The 16,218-nt window shown below is 53.7% G+C and overlaps 1 protein-coding gene across 1 annotated transcript; it reads left to right on the top strand.

The window, feature by feature from the left end:
• Positions 1-3,559: 3,559 nt before the first annotated feature.
• On the top strand, positions 3,560-13,364 carry IL17B (interleukin 17B). Its single transcript, XM_035727529.1, has 4 exons — positions 3,560-3,680; positions 6,412-6,509; positions 10,105-10,394; positions 13,063-13,364. Exons 1-4 carry the CDS (start codon positions 3,560-3,562, stop codon positions 13,292-13,294), a joined length of 741 nt encoding a protein of 246 aa, XP_035583422.1. The 3' UTR covers positions 13,295-13,364.
• The last annotated feature ends 2,854 nt before the right edge of the window (positions 13,365-16,218 follow it).

Below are 16,218 nucleotides of genomic sequence, written 5' to 3' on the forward strand. Positions count from 1 at the left end.
TGTCTCCCAGGGCCAGAAACTTTGAATTTGTCTTAAAAAAATTTTTTTAAGTTTATTTATTTTTCTAGTTAGCTCTATACCCAACATGGGCCTCGAATTCATGACCCTGAGATCAAGAGTCACATGCCTTTCTGACTGAGCCAGGCAGGTGCCCCTTGAAACTACCTTCTTTTTTTTAAAATATTTTTTTTAAGATTTTATTTTATTTATTTGACAGAGAGAGAGAGAGAGACAGTGAGAGAGGGGACACAAGCAGGGGGAGCGGGAGAGGGAGAAGCAGGCTTCCCGCGGAGCAGGGAGCCCGATGCGGGGCTCGATCCCAGGACCCCGGGATCATGAGCTGAGCCGAAGGCAGACGCTTAACGACTGAGACACCCAGGCGCTCTGAAACTATCTTCTAACATTAGAACAATCATGGAGGCCTCTTTCCTGGGAACCAGATTTTGGACGTGGTCGGATTTCCCACCAACCATTTCTTCTTCCCTCACAAACACAAAATTTATGAGAACCGAACTTTCAATAGAAATTTGGCAAGATGTTACATTCTGGAGACATTGTACCTTCTTCCACATGCCCTGAGAGCTGAGGTCATGGGTTCCAGCCATACTCACAGATGCAGGAGGTAGAGGAGACTAAGAGGAGCGGCACCCGGCCATCGTCCCTAAGCCTGGTCCTAAAATCTCAATATTGTTGTCTCGACCATCCTCTTTAAGAACATGAGCTCAGGAACTGTTTTAGCTCTTCCCTGCTGTACGCTCAGTGCTGAGCACAGTGCCTGGCACATTATGTATCTGTCAAGAAGTGAGCGGACCCTCCTCAAGAACTCTCAAGGCTCTTCACGGCCCATACCTTAAGGTCACAGCTCATAGAAACTTACAGAGCATCCTGGGCACAATATTTAAGATCCCACCTGAGGCAGCTTCTCATTATCCTCAGCTAACAGGTTCATACCACAGAGACAGGAGGTTCAGACCTCCTTCTGCAGGGAGCCCTAGGAGTCTGTACCGTTTCTGAGGCTGGTTCCTGGATAGGGAGACAGGTTGGGGACAGAGGCGTGGTTACAGCCACCCAGGCTCCTTGCTGAAGGGCAGTGGGACATGTCTCGCTGCCTGTCCCCCAAGAGGCTCCCACCTGATGACTCCAAAACATGCACACGCAAGACCCCATCCGCAAACTCACACTCACACAGACACCAAAACAAACACAATGAAAACATGGCTATTTGAGCCAGTGACAGAAGCCAATATGTGAGGCAGACTCTGATAAGTACCATGCCTTTCAGCTGTGTTTGGGGAGCAGGCCTTTGAACGCAAGCTGTGAAGGAATTCCCCTCTCCACCCCTGCCTCCCCTGGAGGACTCCTCTCCTATAAACAGCCGGGAGACACCAACCTCTTTCTCTCCCACCTCCCCCCAGGGCCGGGCTTCTTCTTCCACCAGGTCTGAGCTCTGGGGGTCTGAAGAGAACATTTCTCCTGCTGTACCCTTTCCCTCCTTCTGCTGGAGGATGGGGCCTCCCACACAAAATAGATGCAGACCCACGCAGCAGGAGGAGGGGCTGACAGCTTTCACGGAGAAGTCAGGACTCTGGATCTTGTAAGTCCAGACGTCCTATAAACTCTGAGCAAAGGATAAACATCCCCCGGGACTGAGGGGAGGATATGCCGGTGGGCAGGGGGCCCGGCGCCTCTGTCTGCCCCGCGGACAGGCTGTTTAGTCCATGTCCCTCACAGGCCTCTTTGGGCTCCTTCCTGTTCCAGGTCTGGACAAGTGGAGACAGGCAGGACGGCCCCACTTGGGAACCTGAGGCCTCGGACAGAGGACTCAGACCTCTCAGGGTTGGAAGGGAACTTTTAAAACTCAACAAGCCCAGCCCTTCCCTCTTTTTTATTTTTATTTTTAAGTAGGCTCCATGGCCCAATGTGGGGCTTGAGCTCATGACAGTGAAATCAAGAGTTCGCGTTCTCTACTGACTGAGCCAGCCAGGCCCCCCCTTTCCTCTTCTTGAATCTCCCTCATACCACTCCCAACTGGCCTCTGGCCCCTACTAAAACAACTCGGCCCATGGGGAGCTTAGTTTTTCCCAGGGCAGTCCATTCTATGCCTGGGACTCTGGCAGTTAAAAAGTTCTAGAAGAGCTGACCAGAATTGCTTTCCGCAAACTGGCTGAGCAAGAGCAAAGAATAATGTGTACGACAGAATAATAGCAGGGCCATTCCCTGAGCACCGCACCGTGCCAGGCACGTTACATGCGTTACCTTGTTAAATCCCCCTGCTTTCCGGGCTCAGAGAAGTTAGGTCACTTGCCCAAGGTAACCCAGCTGTTGTACGCAGGGGCTGGGGTTCAGGTCACTCTGGTTCAAAGTCCATGCTTTAAATATTAGTCTATACTGTTTTTTCACCATCGAAAAGCAAAGATAGCATACACAACCACAGCAGTACCAGACACCCAACACAGGCACACACAAAACCAACCAATGACAATAAAAACAGCCGAAATTTGCCAAATATTAAGTACCAGTTGTGTGCCAGGCAAATCATAACTTTTTTAATCTTTTTTTTTACACTTATTTATTTGAGAGAGAGCACAAATAGGCAGAGCAAAAGGCAAAGGGAGAGGGGAGAAGCAGGCTGCCCACTGAGCAGGGAGCCTGATGTGGGGCTCGATCTCAGGACCCTGGGATCGTGACGTGAGCCAAAGGCAGCTGCTTAACCGACTGAGCCACCCAGGCGCCCCGGCAAATCATAATTTTTCTGATAAATTTAAGCAAACCTGGGAAAATACGGGGGCTCACTGAAGTTAGGAGAAGTGGACGTGGCCACGTATGAGGGGCTGGGCAAGTGTCCGACCACCATTTCTGAAGGCAGCCATCTCCCGCTACACCATATTGCATTGTAAGAGGGGACATCGGCATAATGAAAGATAAAATTTTTATAATCATCATTATTGTTTTCAACCACGAGAGCTTTAAAGAGTAGGATGTGTGTCCTCAGAGAGAGATGATCTCCCTGCTATGAGGGTATCCAGCGGAGATGCTTTAAATGGGGATCCTATGCCAGTAGTGGCTACACAAGACACGCCCTGGCTCTGAGGGGCCACGGGTAAGCGCTAACAAGAGACGAGGTCCGGGCTGGAGTGGATCTGTAATTCGGAAATGCAAGCTTGGTGTTTCCGCGGCTGGCTGCTGGGCAGCAGGGACACCTTGGCCACCCAGTTCCAGAGCACAAGTCCACCTCTTAGAGTCCTACCCCGACTCCCACTTCCTTGACTGCCCTCCACGGGGGAGGAGGCATGGGCTCCTGGCCTGGGCAGAGGACCCTGTGGGTGTGGCGGCCCCTCGGCCCATCTCAGGGGCCGCCCGCTCACCCAGACCTTTCCCTTTTTTGAGAACTGGGAGCTTGCTGGCTGGGTCTGCTCCCACCAACAGCGTTCCCGTCCAGGGAGCTTAAAATAGTGCCTCTTGGCTGGGTCTCTGGAGTGAGCAGTAAGGCAGGCATTTGTGCAAATATGGGCCTGGGAGAAAGACTCCTACCCAGGAGGGTGGCGGCGGGGTGGGCCGCATGGCAGGAGAGCCAAGACCTCCTGTGGAGGATGCGCCCTCCCGGCCACAGCCCCCCTCCATCTCGCAACGGAGGCGCCTCTTAGTGTCCCGCTTCCCCAGGCCTTGCTGGGTCCGCTTGGGCAAGTCTTTACACTGACTCCCACAGGTCCTCCTGGCTCCAGGGTGAGCCCACTGGCAACGGGGCCGCTGCGTTCTTCTGCAGGTTCTATCCTTGTTCCCACCTCACAATGTCCTTCCCACCTAAGAACTCTCCAGAAGCATCCTTGAAGGCCCAAATCAAAGATGTGTTTTCACAAGAACAGTGACAACGGCAGCACCTTTAATTGAGCATTCACTTTTGTCAGGCGCTCTGCTAACTGCTTTCACATGCAGTATCTCATTTGATACTCACAACGTGCTAGCCAGGCCAAGTTATTATTCTCTCTGCTGCGCAGAAGAACCTAGGGCTCAGAGAAGTCAAGTGACCATCCCAAAGTCACACAGCTGTGGACTGGTAGAGGCAGGATTCAAACTCAGGTCTGTCAATCTCTAGAGTCTGAACTCCTAGTCCTGGGCAATCCTGCATCCTACAGGTCCCCACTGCCCTGGCCTCCCGTTCTCCATTTAGCATTACCCCTCCATATTACAGACACCTGGTTTGAGTCAATGCATCCAATATCTTGTGAATGCCAGGAACATTGCTGGGTGCCGTGCTCACCCCCTCGGAGCTCTCAGATCCCCTTGAGGACTCTGGTTTGGGCTTGGGTGCAGTGACCTCCCCAGCATTCACGGTCTGGGTCGTTTGAGGATGTCAGGGTGAGGCTGAGGCAAGCATAGCCCCTCCTCGGTGACCGGCGTGACCGGCTCGACATCGCCGCTCCTTTTCATCCCCCCCCTCCCCCCCACAAGGAACAGAAGGAACAGCATGTACGGGAATCAGACAGACTTCCTTCGAATGCTCTGTGACTTTGGGCTCCCTGAGCCTCAGTTTCCCCACTTGTACACGAGGGATAATATTAGGACCTCACTCCAGGGTGGCCGGGAGGATTTAATGACCCAATGCACACGAAGGACTTGGCACAGTGCCTGGCAGTCAGTGAGTAGATGTTAAGCAGTAGCTGTTATTATTACTTATTGTTCTTTTCTGTAAATTACGATGTCTAGCTGACAAGTGCCTAGGGCCTAGCACCTGGTAGATGCTCCACGTGAAGGGGATCACTCACGCAGCAGACAGAAGCCCTCCCTCATCCTGCCCCCTCACTCTTGCTGGTTGTGCTGTTCCTGCTCTGATGTGGGAGCTATCCCTGGAGCTGGACCCTAAAGGTAGGGTCCCTCGGGCAACCAGGGGCAGGCACGGGACCCGTGCCCCCTCCCCTGGTCCCCTCATTTTCAGCGCCAGGGCCCATTCCAGGGAAGGGCGGGGGGGGGGGTGCGCGGGCGGAAGGGCGGCGTAAGGTTCCCTCAGGGCTTGCTATCCTCTTTGGGGCTGTCTGGCTTTCTGGTGGTGCCACCTGGTGGCAAGCACAGCACTGCTCACGGAGACCCCTGCCACGGAGGGCCCCTGCGGCGCTGAACTAGACACCCTGCTGCCTCTCCCTCTCCAGCCCATCCGCCCCTTCTCTCATTCATGAGTGCTGATGACCCCAACTTTGCTGTGACGCAGAAGCCCCTAAAGCCCAAGTTCTTCCGCCTCCCACTCAGGCCTGGGTTGCATCCTGCAGTGGTCCACCAGGGTGGTGGGCCAGGGTTCACACTTAGGACATCCCTGAGGGCAGATGACCCTTCAGTGGTTTCTAGAAACCTAGGCTGGAAGAAGGGACTATCTTCCAGGCCTGAGATGGCCCAGGAATGGGAAACCCAGTGATGGTCACTGGGCCCATCCGTGACTCCCCATGCACCTGCCTGTGTACCCCACAGATCCCTCTCCCCACTGGGAGGAGTGTCCCTCCCCCCCACCCCCCCGGAGTCCCAGCCTGGCCCGGAGCTGTAGGTGTAAACTTCGGGGGAAGAGTAGTAAGAATTAGGAGACTGAGGTGTGCTCTAACCAGCCTCCCCCACCGGCTCTGGCACCAACAGGCCTGTGACCTTGGATGAGGCCCACCCCTCCCAGGCCTCTGTCTCCTGTGCTAAAGTAGGGGTGGGGTCGGGGAACGAGAAGGGGATGGGTAAGGACTCCTGTAGTTCCCAGACTGGCTCCTTGTTAGGTGCAGATTCCCGGGCCTGCATTGTCAGAGCTCCGAGGCTGGGAGCCTGGAATCTATATGGACAAGCACCAAAGCTGGAAGCCGAGAAGCTAAGTCCTGACTTGGGGATACAGAAGCGAGGGTGTGTGTGGCCAGCAGGCAGGAGAGTGTGGTGGTTTCAGGGGTCCTGGGAAGCAGAGGAAACCCCTGGCAGCCCGGTCCCTGCCTTTTAATTTCCCTTTTTGTGGGTGCCAGGGTGGGAGTGGGGTCCCCCCAACTGTGTGCTGGTCGGACGCTCTGCCAGCAGCAGCAGCAGGGGGGTAGCGAGGAGGCTGCCCGCCTCCCTCACCCCTTCACGCTTGCTCCGAGGGGAGTGGGGCAGGGGCAGCCGGGATGGGAGTGGGGGCCCTTGCTGCCCGAGGAGGTATTTTCAGAGTCCCCCGCCCTCTGGAGTTTCCAGTGATAGAATAGAGTCCTGTCTAGTATTTGACCAAATATGGTGGTATCTCTCGATGAGCTCTAGCCTCAGCCAGTTTCTCAGTTATGCTGTGGAAACCTGCCCCGGACAGATTAATCTTGTGACATTCAGGAGCGCGTCGCACTCTGTGTTCTCCCCCTCACCCGATTCCTGTAAATGGCCAGGACTGGCCCTCAACAAGACGGTGCAGTCCTAGATGTTTGCTTACAGTGTCCCTCCCTGTCCTCTGCACGCTCCCTCCCACCCCTCCTCCGCCTCCCTGGGTGGACCGGCTCGCTCCTGTCGTCGGGCTGGGCTGTTCACTTGAGGTGAGAGACTTCGACCCGCGGGGCTGGTCAGTTCGGCGTGGGATTCCAGGCCCCGTAGACCCTGGGGTCACCCGAGCTCACCACATTGTGGCCAGAGCCTGTGAAGCCCAGAGCTCTCTCGGGAGGGTGGGCCCAAGGGGTAAGGAAGGAGAATTGACTGAGCAATGAGAACCGTGCTGGCTCTAATGCTAATTAGAACAGCTAATGTTTGTAGTTACAATTATATGATTATTTCATCATAATCAGCTAAGTATCTGTTGAGCACTTTCTACATGCCAGGTACTGTACCAGCTGTTAAACATGGCTTATTTCCTTCTACTCCTTTTAACAGCCCCAAGTAGTGGCCACTACAATTACCCCCATTCTAGAGAAGTGGGAAGGGAGACTCGGAGAGATTCCAGGAAGAAAGGGGCCAGGCCACCGCTGATTCCTAAGTATGACTCCCATTTTACAGAGAAGGAAACTAAGGCTGAGACAGAGTCAAAGTCACAGACAGCCACACAGGGGCAGGCCCCTGAAGCGAAGACCCTCTGCACGGGGTGGGGAGCACGACATCGGGAAGGCCAGAACAAGCAGCCATGAAGTCCTCACGAATTGCAACTTAGCCCGCGTGAGGGCACAGATTCAGGAACACGCTCACGGCAGGCTGGAACCTTGCAGAAAATATCCCAAGACAAACAGCCAGGGGTGGGGGATAGGGCCCTGCGCCGGGACCGGGTATGAATCCCAGCTCTGTCATCTCTAACCCACTGTGTCATCCCAGACACGTCCCTTCCTCACCCTGGCCTCAGTTTCCCTGCCAGTGAACTACGTGGGTGGGACTCCGACCCCCCAGGGCCACGGAACTCACCTGAGGCTGGCTGAGGCCGGGGTGCCTGAGGCTGTTTCCCTGGGAGATGGGGCCTGTGTCCTGCTCCTGGCCGGCACACTCGAGAACATTTGCTCTCCTGACCAACGGACAGCCCATCCCTCCTCCACCCTCACCCCCTCGCCATCCCCAAAGCAAACGAAGCTGATTGTCTTAGCTGGCCCTGCGGGTGCTGGCCGGGTGGCTAGCCACAGGCCACAGGCGGAGGTGCCACCCGCCAGAGCCCCGCCAGACACACAGGGCATTGTCCCTCAGTCAACAGCCCCTGGGCACCTCGGCCCAGCTCCTGGCCTGCCCCCACGCCCCTAGCTGCCTGCCACTGCGCCAGGCCCAGCCAGCTGGGGGCCTGAGGCTCCCAGCTGATGACGAGCCCACCCAGCCACCCCCAGCAGCCCCCTGACGAGCTATAATTGCTTCGCTCCATCCTGTTGCTGCCATTCTCTTGGCGGAGGCATCTGGGGTTCTAGGCGGGCGGCAGCTGCAGGCCAGCCGCCTGGCTCGCGGGATGGACTGGCCGCACAACCTGGTACGTGGCGCTCTCCCCCCCCAACCCCCACCCCATTTTCGGGCCTGAGGATTTCATTACTTCTTTCCTATTGATTAATGGCTGCCTCTGTTTGGCTTGGAATCTGCAGAGGCGAGTTCTCCCTCGGCCATCTCCCCCAGGGTGAGAGAGAAACAGAGACGGGTCTCAGAGCCTGCAGCCATGGCCAACAGCTCGGGCTCCTGAACTGGGCTCAGCCCGTCTGCAGTGAGGCCCTTTCAGGCCGAAGCCATCGGGGCAGATCTTGGCAAACTCCGTTATCGGGGGTTTTTCCAAAGCGTCCCCGGGGTCCTGAGATCCAGGCCGTGTGACCTTGGGCGAGTCCTTTTTGATTCTTCTTCCCAGGGAAGGGGACTTTGATTCTGTTCTGGGTTTCTCTGAATGGAGAGCCAGAGTTTAAGAACCCCACGGGAGACGCTCAGATGGGAAAGCCAACGGTTAAGGAGACATTTTTCTGCACCAGAATCCAGGGCCAAAAAGGAAGAATTTAGCGACTTAAGTCTCTGTGGTGGATTTGGGGCCAGGCAGTGGTGCTGCCAGGAGGGGCTATGCTGAAACTTGTTTCCAAGGGTCAAGACTTGCTGGGTAGCCTGGATAGTTCAGATGTGGGCCGTGCAGGTGGTGAGGTGAGTGACTCAGGGCAGGTAGGAGCCTGGTTAGATTCAGGGACCAGATGAAACCCTCCTGAAGTTTCCTCCCTTCTGGCGAGCCCTGGGCCCCACCCAAGTTCTGGTCCGTGTCTCCTGGGCTTGCTGAGGAGTCTGGGTTTTGCCAGGCCCCCAGGGCTTCTCCCGAGCAAGCCAGAGCCTTTCCTGACACTCCCGGTTCTGTGGGAACAGGAGAACGACGGTTGGATACAAGTGGGTGAGGCGTGGATGGTGGGCGGCAGGCAGAGCGCTGGGCGTGAAGGAGGGGAGCACAGGTGTCATGGCGTCCAACGGGGATCCTCAGCCGGGACCTGTCTGATTCCCCACCTTAGTCTCACCCCCCCCACCCCCCCACCCCCCACCCCCCACCCTGCCCTGCTGGCTTCCTCTGCATACTCTATTTCAGCCTCGTGGTTTCCCCAGCACAGCTGTTCACCAACTCAAACCTCCTTTCACACTGCTCCCCTCCCTGTGAGATATTTAGACTCCCTCTGCCCACATCTGCCTCCCTCTTATGCTTCAGACCTCACCTACATGCCCGCTCCCCAGAAAGGCCTTGCGGGACCAATCCACTGCACCGGCTAAGCCGCTGTCCCTGATCTCTAGCCACATGCAGCCCACCTCATCATCATCAACAACCAGCCCCAAGAGATTTAGGGGCTTGTTTCTTGTCTACTGTGTCCTCCCCATCCCAGACGGTGAGCTACAGAAGGGCAGGGATGGGGACAGCCGTTCACTGACCCAGTCACGGGGGTTGAGACACTATGTGGAAACTGTTGCAATGTCTGTCCACACGAGGTCTGTTCTTGGTGGGGGACGGCCGTATAAAAGAACCACACACACACAATAAGTCTACAGTCACGCAAGGGGCGTGTGGTGCTGGGAGCCCAAGAAAGTCCACTGAGGCATCCCTAAGGACATGACCCTGGGCTGAGACATGAGGGGTAAGAGGCATTTAGAAGGTGAGGGGAGGCAGGACTCTGCAGGTAGCAGCCTGTGCAAAGTCCCTGTGGCAGGAAGGATCATGGCGGGAAGAAGGGCTTCAGAGAAGGCCAGAGGCTGGAGCACAGGTGTGAGAGGAATCAGGGGTGGCCTGAGGAGGTGAAGGTCAGACCGTGTGGCAGAGTCGGGGTGTTGTTACCCTGAGGGTGAACTGCTAAGCTGGAGGGTGACATGATCAGATTTGCATTTCAAACACCTGTCCTTGGCCATGGTATGGAGAACAGATTGAAGGAGCCAGGGAGGATGTGGGGAGCCCAGGTAGGAGGCTTTTGAGGGAAGTGAGGATGGTTGCCCAGAGAAGTGGAAGTGTGGTGAGATGTTTAAGAGGTGCCTCAGGTAGGACTTAGCGATGACTATGGTACATACACACACTTGTGGTACACGTGTGGTGGCCTGGTGGGACCAGGCCATGCATGGCAGGTGAGGGTGGTCCCCATAGAGGCTCTCTTCCCTCTCTCCTTCTTGGGCCTTGAGCCTTGTCCCAGAGCGGGAGACCAGGCTCTCCTACCTTTGACATGTGGCCTTCTTCCCCAGCTGTTCCTTCTCACCCTCTCCATCTTCTTGGGGCTGGGCCAGCCCAGGAACCCCAAAGGCAAGAGGAAGGGGCCAGGGCGGCCTGGCACCCTGGCTCCAGGGCCTCACCAGGTGCCGCTGGACCTGGTGTCCCAGACGAAGCCGTACGCCCGCATGGAGGAGTATGAGAGGAATCTCGGGGAGATGGTGGCCCAGCTGAGGAACAGCTCCGAGCCGGCCAAGAGGAAGTGTGAGGTCAACCTGCAGCTGTGGCTGTCCAACAAGAGGAGCCTGTCACCCTGGGGCTACAGGTAGGCTGGGCTGGGCAGCCAGGGGCGAGCTGCACACGGAGCCTACCGTTCCCATCATTGTCACAGTTAGACCTTGGATTCAGCGGCCTCAGTGCCTGGTTTGAATCCCGGCTCTGCTTCTTACTGGCTGTGTGGCTTAGGGCAAGCTTAGCCTCTCTGAGCCCCAGGTTCCTCAGTGTAAGTGGCGGTGATACGGGTTCATACTCATAGGTGTTTTTATTTTTTTTCATTTAAAAAAGTCTAAATACAATTAGTCAACATATAGTACATCATTAGTTTCAGAGGTAGAGTTCAGTAATTCATCGGCTGCCTATAACACAGAGCTCATCACATCATGTGCCCTCCTTAATGCCTGTCACCCAGTTACCCCAATCCCCCACCAATTCCCCTTCAGTGACCCTCAGTTTCTTTCCCATAGTTAAGAGTCTCACTTCATAGGTTTTATAGGCTTGTTATTAAATGAGCTATGGAGGCAAAGCCTGGGGATTGTGGTTCACATCCCCGCTAAGGGCCTGCAAGGCTCTCACTTCCTCCCAGTCACAGTTCTTGCAGGAGGCCTCAAGTTGCTGTGTCAGCATCTGTCTCATGTTTGACTGGCACCTTCCCAGGGCCTGCATCAGAGTCATGTAAGGATTCGAGTGGCCTATTCAATCACAGTCTCCAGGAAGAGGCGCAGAAAGTGGTATTTTTTTTTCAGATTTTCTTTCTTTCTATTTATTTATTTATTTATTTATTTATTTATTTATTTATTTATTTAGATGTAGTGTATTTTAAACATCTCCCCATGATTAGGGTGCACAGCCAGGTTTGCTAGTTAAGACCTGCCGTCCCTACATGATAGGTTTGGTGTCTCACCTTGACTGTAGCTCTCCTTCTAAGCACAGACCCTGGCATACAGGAGGTGCTGAATGTATGTGTGCTGAATAAGTAATGAAGAAATAGACTAGGGCGCCCGGTGGCTCAGTTGGTTAGGCGACTGCCTTCGGCTCAGGTCAGATCCTGGGGTCCCGGGATCGAGTCCCACATCGGGCTCCCTGCTCAGCAGGGAGTCTGCTTCTCCCTCTGACCCTCTTCCCTCTCGTGCTCTCTATCTCTCATTCTCTCTCTCTCAAATAAATAAATAAAATCTTTAAAAATAAAAAGAAATAGACTAACCTGGAGGGGTCCTCACTCACAAATCAGGCCAAAGATTTTTTTTCATGATTTATTTGAGAGCGAGAGAGTGCGAGAGGGAGCAGGGGGAGGGACAGAGGAAGAGGGAGAGAGAGAATCTCAAGCAGACTCTTTGCTGAGTGTGAAGCCTAAAGTGGGACTTGATCTCACAACCCTGAGATCATGACCTGAGCCAAAACCAAGAGTCGGATGTTTAACCAACTGAGCCACCCAGGTGCATCCAGGCCAGATACTTTTTAGCTGCACATCTTAGGTCCCGAGACTCTAGAAGAGTATGTTCAACAGAACTTTCTGTGATGATGACTAGCTTCATGTGGCTCTTGAGCACTTGACATGTAGCTAGTGCAACTGAGGAACTCATTTTGATTATTTCATTTATTTTAGATTTATTTATTTTAAGTATAGTTGACTAATTTTGATTGAGTTAAATTTAAATAGTCACATGTGGAATGTGTATCTGGAATGTGGCCATTAGAAGGGTCCGTTAAAATCCTGCAAACCTGCGCTTCAAACTTTACTGTGCCCTTGATTTTTGGTGGGGATCTTATAAAAATGCAGGTTGTGACTCAGGAGATCTGGGGTAAGGATGAGATTTTGCATTCCTTTTTTTTTTTAAGATTTTAATTTATTTATTTGACAGAGAGAGAGAGACAGAGAGAGGGAACACAAGCAGGGGTAGCGGCAGGCAGAGGGAGAAGCAGGCTTACCGCTCAGCAGGGAGCCCGACGTGGGGCTCCATTCCAGGACCCCGGGATCATGACCTAAGCCGAAGGTAGACACTCAACGACTGAGCCACCCAGGCGCCCCGAGATTTTGCATTTCTAATACGCTCCTGAGTGATGCAGATCCTGCAAGTCCACAAACTCCCTCCCTCCCATTTAGCAGACGAGAAAGCTGAGGCACAAGGAAGGCAAGGTCACAAAGCAAGTCCCTATACTCTCAGCTCTAGGAGGGAACCTGTGTGTGTTGTCCATGAGTGAACACCTCATGTCTAGGACAGATTCACTCACGTGGTGGGTGTGTGAAAAGTATGTCTTGAATGAAGAGAAACGCAGTCAGAATAGAACCCAGGCCTCCTGACTCCTCTTCTGGTGAGGATTAGGCATCAACGAGCTCCTACGTCATTTCCCGTGGATGAAGTTATATATAAGTATAAACACGTGGCAGGGGAGGGAGTGCGAGACAGAGAAAGCGTTGGCTTCCTTGCGATCCCACAGTACAATCTAGTACTGGGATGGGCAACTTGGGGATGAAAGAAGGGAACTGGGTGACTGGTGACCTTGAGCCTGGATAACTTTGGGGCTGGCTTGCCTTCTAAGATCTTCGGTTTTCTCACCTGGAACCCGGAGTTCATCACTGCCCAGGCCCCAGCAGAGCACAGTCTTGCTGCGGGTATGAGAACCCCAGTTAGGAAAGGTAGGGGTGTGGGGCCTAGGCATGGATTTGCCCTGTCCTGAGCACCTGCCCCTCAGGGCTCTCTCCTGCCTTCTTGCAGCATCAACCATGACCCGAGCCGCATCCCTGTGGACCTGCCGGAGGCGCAGTGCCTGTGTCTGGGCTGCGTGAACCCCTTCACCATGCAGGAGGACCGCAGCATGGTGAGCGTGCCCGTGTTCAGCCAGGTGCCTGTGCGCCGTCGCCTCTGCCCGCTGCCACCACGCACCGGGCCCTGCCGCCAGCGCGCCGTCATGGAGACCATTGCGGTGGGCTGCACCTGCATCTTCTGAACCGGAGGCTGAGGGTAGCCAGAGACCACCCTCCCTGCGCTCCCATGCCAAGCGAGGCCCATGAAAAGTAAACGCTGTCTTTTGTTAAGCAAGATCTTGGGTTTGCTCCTTGTGGCTCCGAAGCTGAAACTGGGGTGGGGAATGGGAGGTTGCAGGGAGGTAGATTTCGGATCAATATAAAGGAGGATATTCCATCACCACCACTGAGATAGGTTATTTTAAAAATACCGCATTCATTTCTACCACTTAGGGCAGTCACATACTTCCTTCAGTTGGGGTTTATAAGCCTATTTCAACCAAGTTACTGGAGCTTGGTTGATCCAGACCTATGCAGGAGTGAACAAGCACTAGCCCTCCCCAAATAAATCAAGGACAATTGCAAACAAGCTCTTAGGAAGCGGTGAGCTCCCAGTCTCTGGAAGGGCCCAGCTAATGCTGAGGCTCTATGGATATTGTAGAGCAGATTCCTGCTTTGGTTGGACTAAGTAACCTGTAAGGTCTCTTTCAGCTCTAAGATTCTCTGTAGGTCAGCCTTAGACCCAGAGAAGAGCAGAGCCTCTGGATTGCCAAAGAGTGGGGGTCTTTCACCAGGGCCAGCCGGCCCTGAATCTTCCATGTGGGTATACATTTTTCTGGGCCGGGATCCCTTGCTTTGAACAAACACTCAAGAGTTGAGAAGCACCGGTGTAGATCATTCTTTCCTTCAGCCTTATGTACAAGGGGATCCGTCTAGATGGTTTGCTGATATCATTGGTTCTCAAACTTTAGCTAGCACCAGAATCATCTCGAGCATTCATTAAAACACAGATTGCTGGGCCCCGCACACGGTGGTTCTAATTCAGTAGTTTTTAGGTGGGAGCTGAAACTTGGCTCTTCTTTCTTTCTTTCTTTTTTTTTTTTTTTTAAGATTTTATTTATTTGAGAGGGAGAGAGAGCACAAGTGGGCTGGAGGGGCAGAGGGAGAGGGAGAAGTAGGCTCCCCGCTGAGCAGGGGCTCGATCCCAGGACTTCAAGATCATGACCTGAGCAGAAGGCAGACGCTTAACCGACTGAGCCACCCAGGTGCCCCAGAAACTTGGCATTTCTAATGCACTTGGTCCCAGGTGACACTGATGCTGCTTATCTAGGGGCCACATTTTGAGAACCACTGGATTTTTTTTTCTTTTTGATTTTTTATTTAAATTCTAGTTAGTTAACATACAATGCAATATTGGTTTCAGGAGTAGAATTTAGTGATTCATCACTTACATACACACCCAGTGCTCATCCTAACAAGTGCCCTCCTTGGGCGCCTGGGTGGCTCAGTTGGTTGGGCGGCTGCTTTCGGCTCAGGTCATGATCCTGGAGTCTCAGGATCGAGTCCCGCATCGGGCTCCCTGCTCGGCGAGGGGCCTGCTTCTCCCTCTGACCCTTCCCCCTCTCATGTGCTCTCTCTCTCTCTCTCTCTCTCTCTCTCAAATAAATAAATAAATAATTAAAAAAAATAACAAGTGCCCTCCTTAATACCCATCACCCGTCTCGCCCATCCCCTCCCCTCCATCAACCCTCAGTTGAGAACCACTGGCTTAGATCAAGACACTCTGCTGATCAAAAAGGTACTGCCGACTGACTTGTCCTAAAGCTCCTGCTGGTTCCTGCCCCCTGGATAACTCCCTGCTCCCCCCATTAGCTCCTTGCAATTCAATCCTCCCCCTGACCTCCTAGCCCCTGCAGCTAGTCCTAAATCAGCTGTTCTAGGGTCTAAAAATACCTTCCCTGCCCCAAGACAGCTGAGGGGTTGAGGTTATTTTCTGAGGGTAAGAATAGCTGGCACTTCAGAGGTAATTTCAATAAGAGGGCCAAGAGCCAATATGGGGATACTTTGCTTGGCTCCTCTACCTTCAGTTTTAGCTCTGAATGTTTTAAAAGTCTAATTCGTGAAAGGGCAGTGATTAGGTATGCGCCTGTCTGGGGTGGCAAGCAACTTACCTTTTTTGGTATTGTTCTAGAGTGGATACTGGTTAAAATTACCCCAGGAAGCTTTGGCCTGGTTCCAGACACATGGAAAATAGACTTCATGAGCCAGCCTGAGCTGACGCCTTTAGCAGCCGTCTCTTCTCCCTGGGGTTGTTCATCTCTGAGGCCCCCACAGCCCACTCTTGGGGCTTTAGGACATGCCTTCAAGGCTGGTTGTGGGGTGAGGGCGTGGGAAGAACTGAGCTGCAGGAGGATTGCTCTAGTCCTGGGAGAGCCCGAGTTCCCTGGGGCATAGGGATTGGGCGGGGAAACTCCTCATCCGGGTGGGACAGAGAGCCTCAGTAAATGCCAGCTAGTTTTATATGGATGCTGCCTTTTCCTCTGTCTGGGTTTCAGTATTCTTGTCTGTGAAATGAGCAGGTGGGATTTAGGATCTTTGGGGTCTTTTCCAGTGTTACCATTCTGCAGCTTAGGAGCGTGGCCTCATAAGCCTGGGCTGGCAGCTGGTCCTTCCCAGTCCCCTGGTTTAAAGGCAGAGCAAGTTGCTCAGGACCTTTGGAGGTCCAGGGAGAGCACTGGGTCTGCACCGTGCCCAGGAACCTCTTTTGGTTTGAGTTGATGTGTGTTTCCCGTTTTGCATTGTCTGGTGAGAAACCCCCACTCCATGAAAATAAGGGCCTTATCTGCCTCCTTCATTGCTGCATCTCTGGCACCTAGCATGGTGTCCAGTGCAAAATGGGATGAAGGGCTTGGTGAATGCATGCATGCATGCATGCATGCACGGAGGCCTCTAGGGGGAGCTCAAGATCTGCCCCAGCTCCTGTTGCTCCTTTAGAGGTGGATCAGGAGCAAGGCATTCCTCTCGCCCCTGCCATTCCTTAGTTATCCCCAACTCTACCCTCCACAACCTCCCCTACTTCCAGGTGTTGAAGTTTCACTTAGGTCACCTGCTCTGGGAGTGGAATCCC

Source organism: Zalophus californianus, chromosome 5, assembly GCF_009762305.2.
Source record: "Zalophus californianus isolate mZalCal1 chromosome 5, mZalCal1.pri.v2, whole genome shotgun sequence".
Lineage (NCBI taxonomy): Eukaryota > Metazoa > Chordata > Mammalia > Carnivora > Otariidae > Zalophus > Zalophus californianus.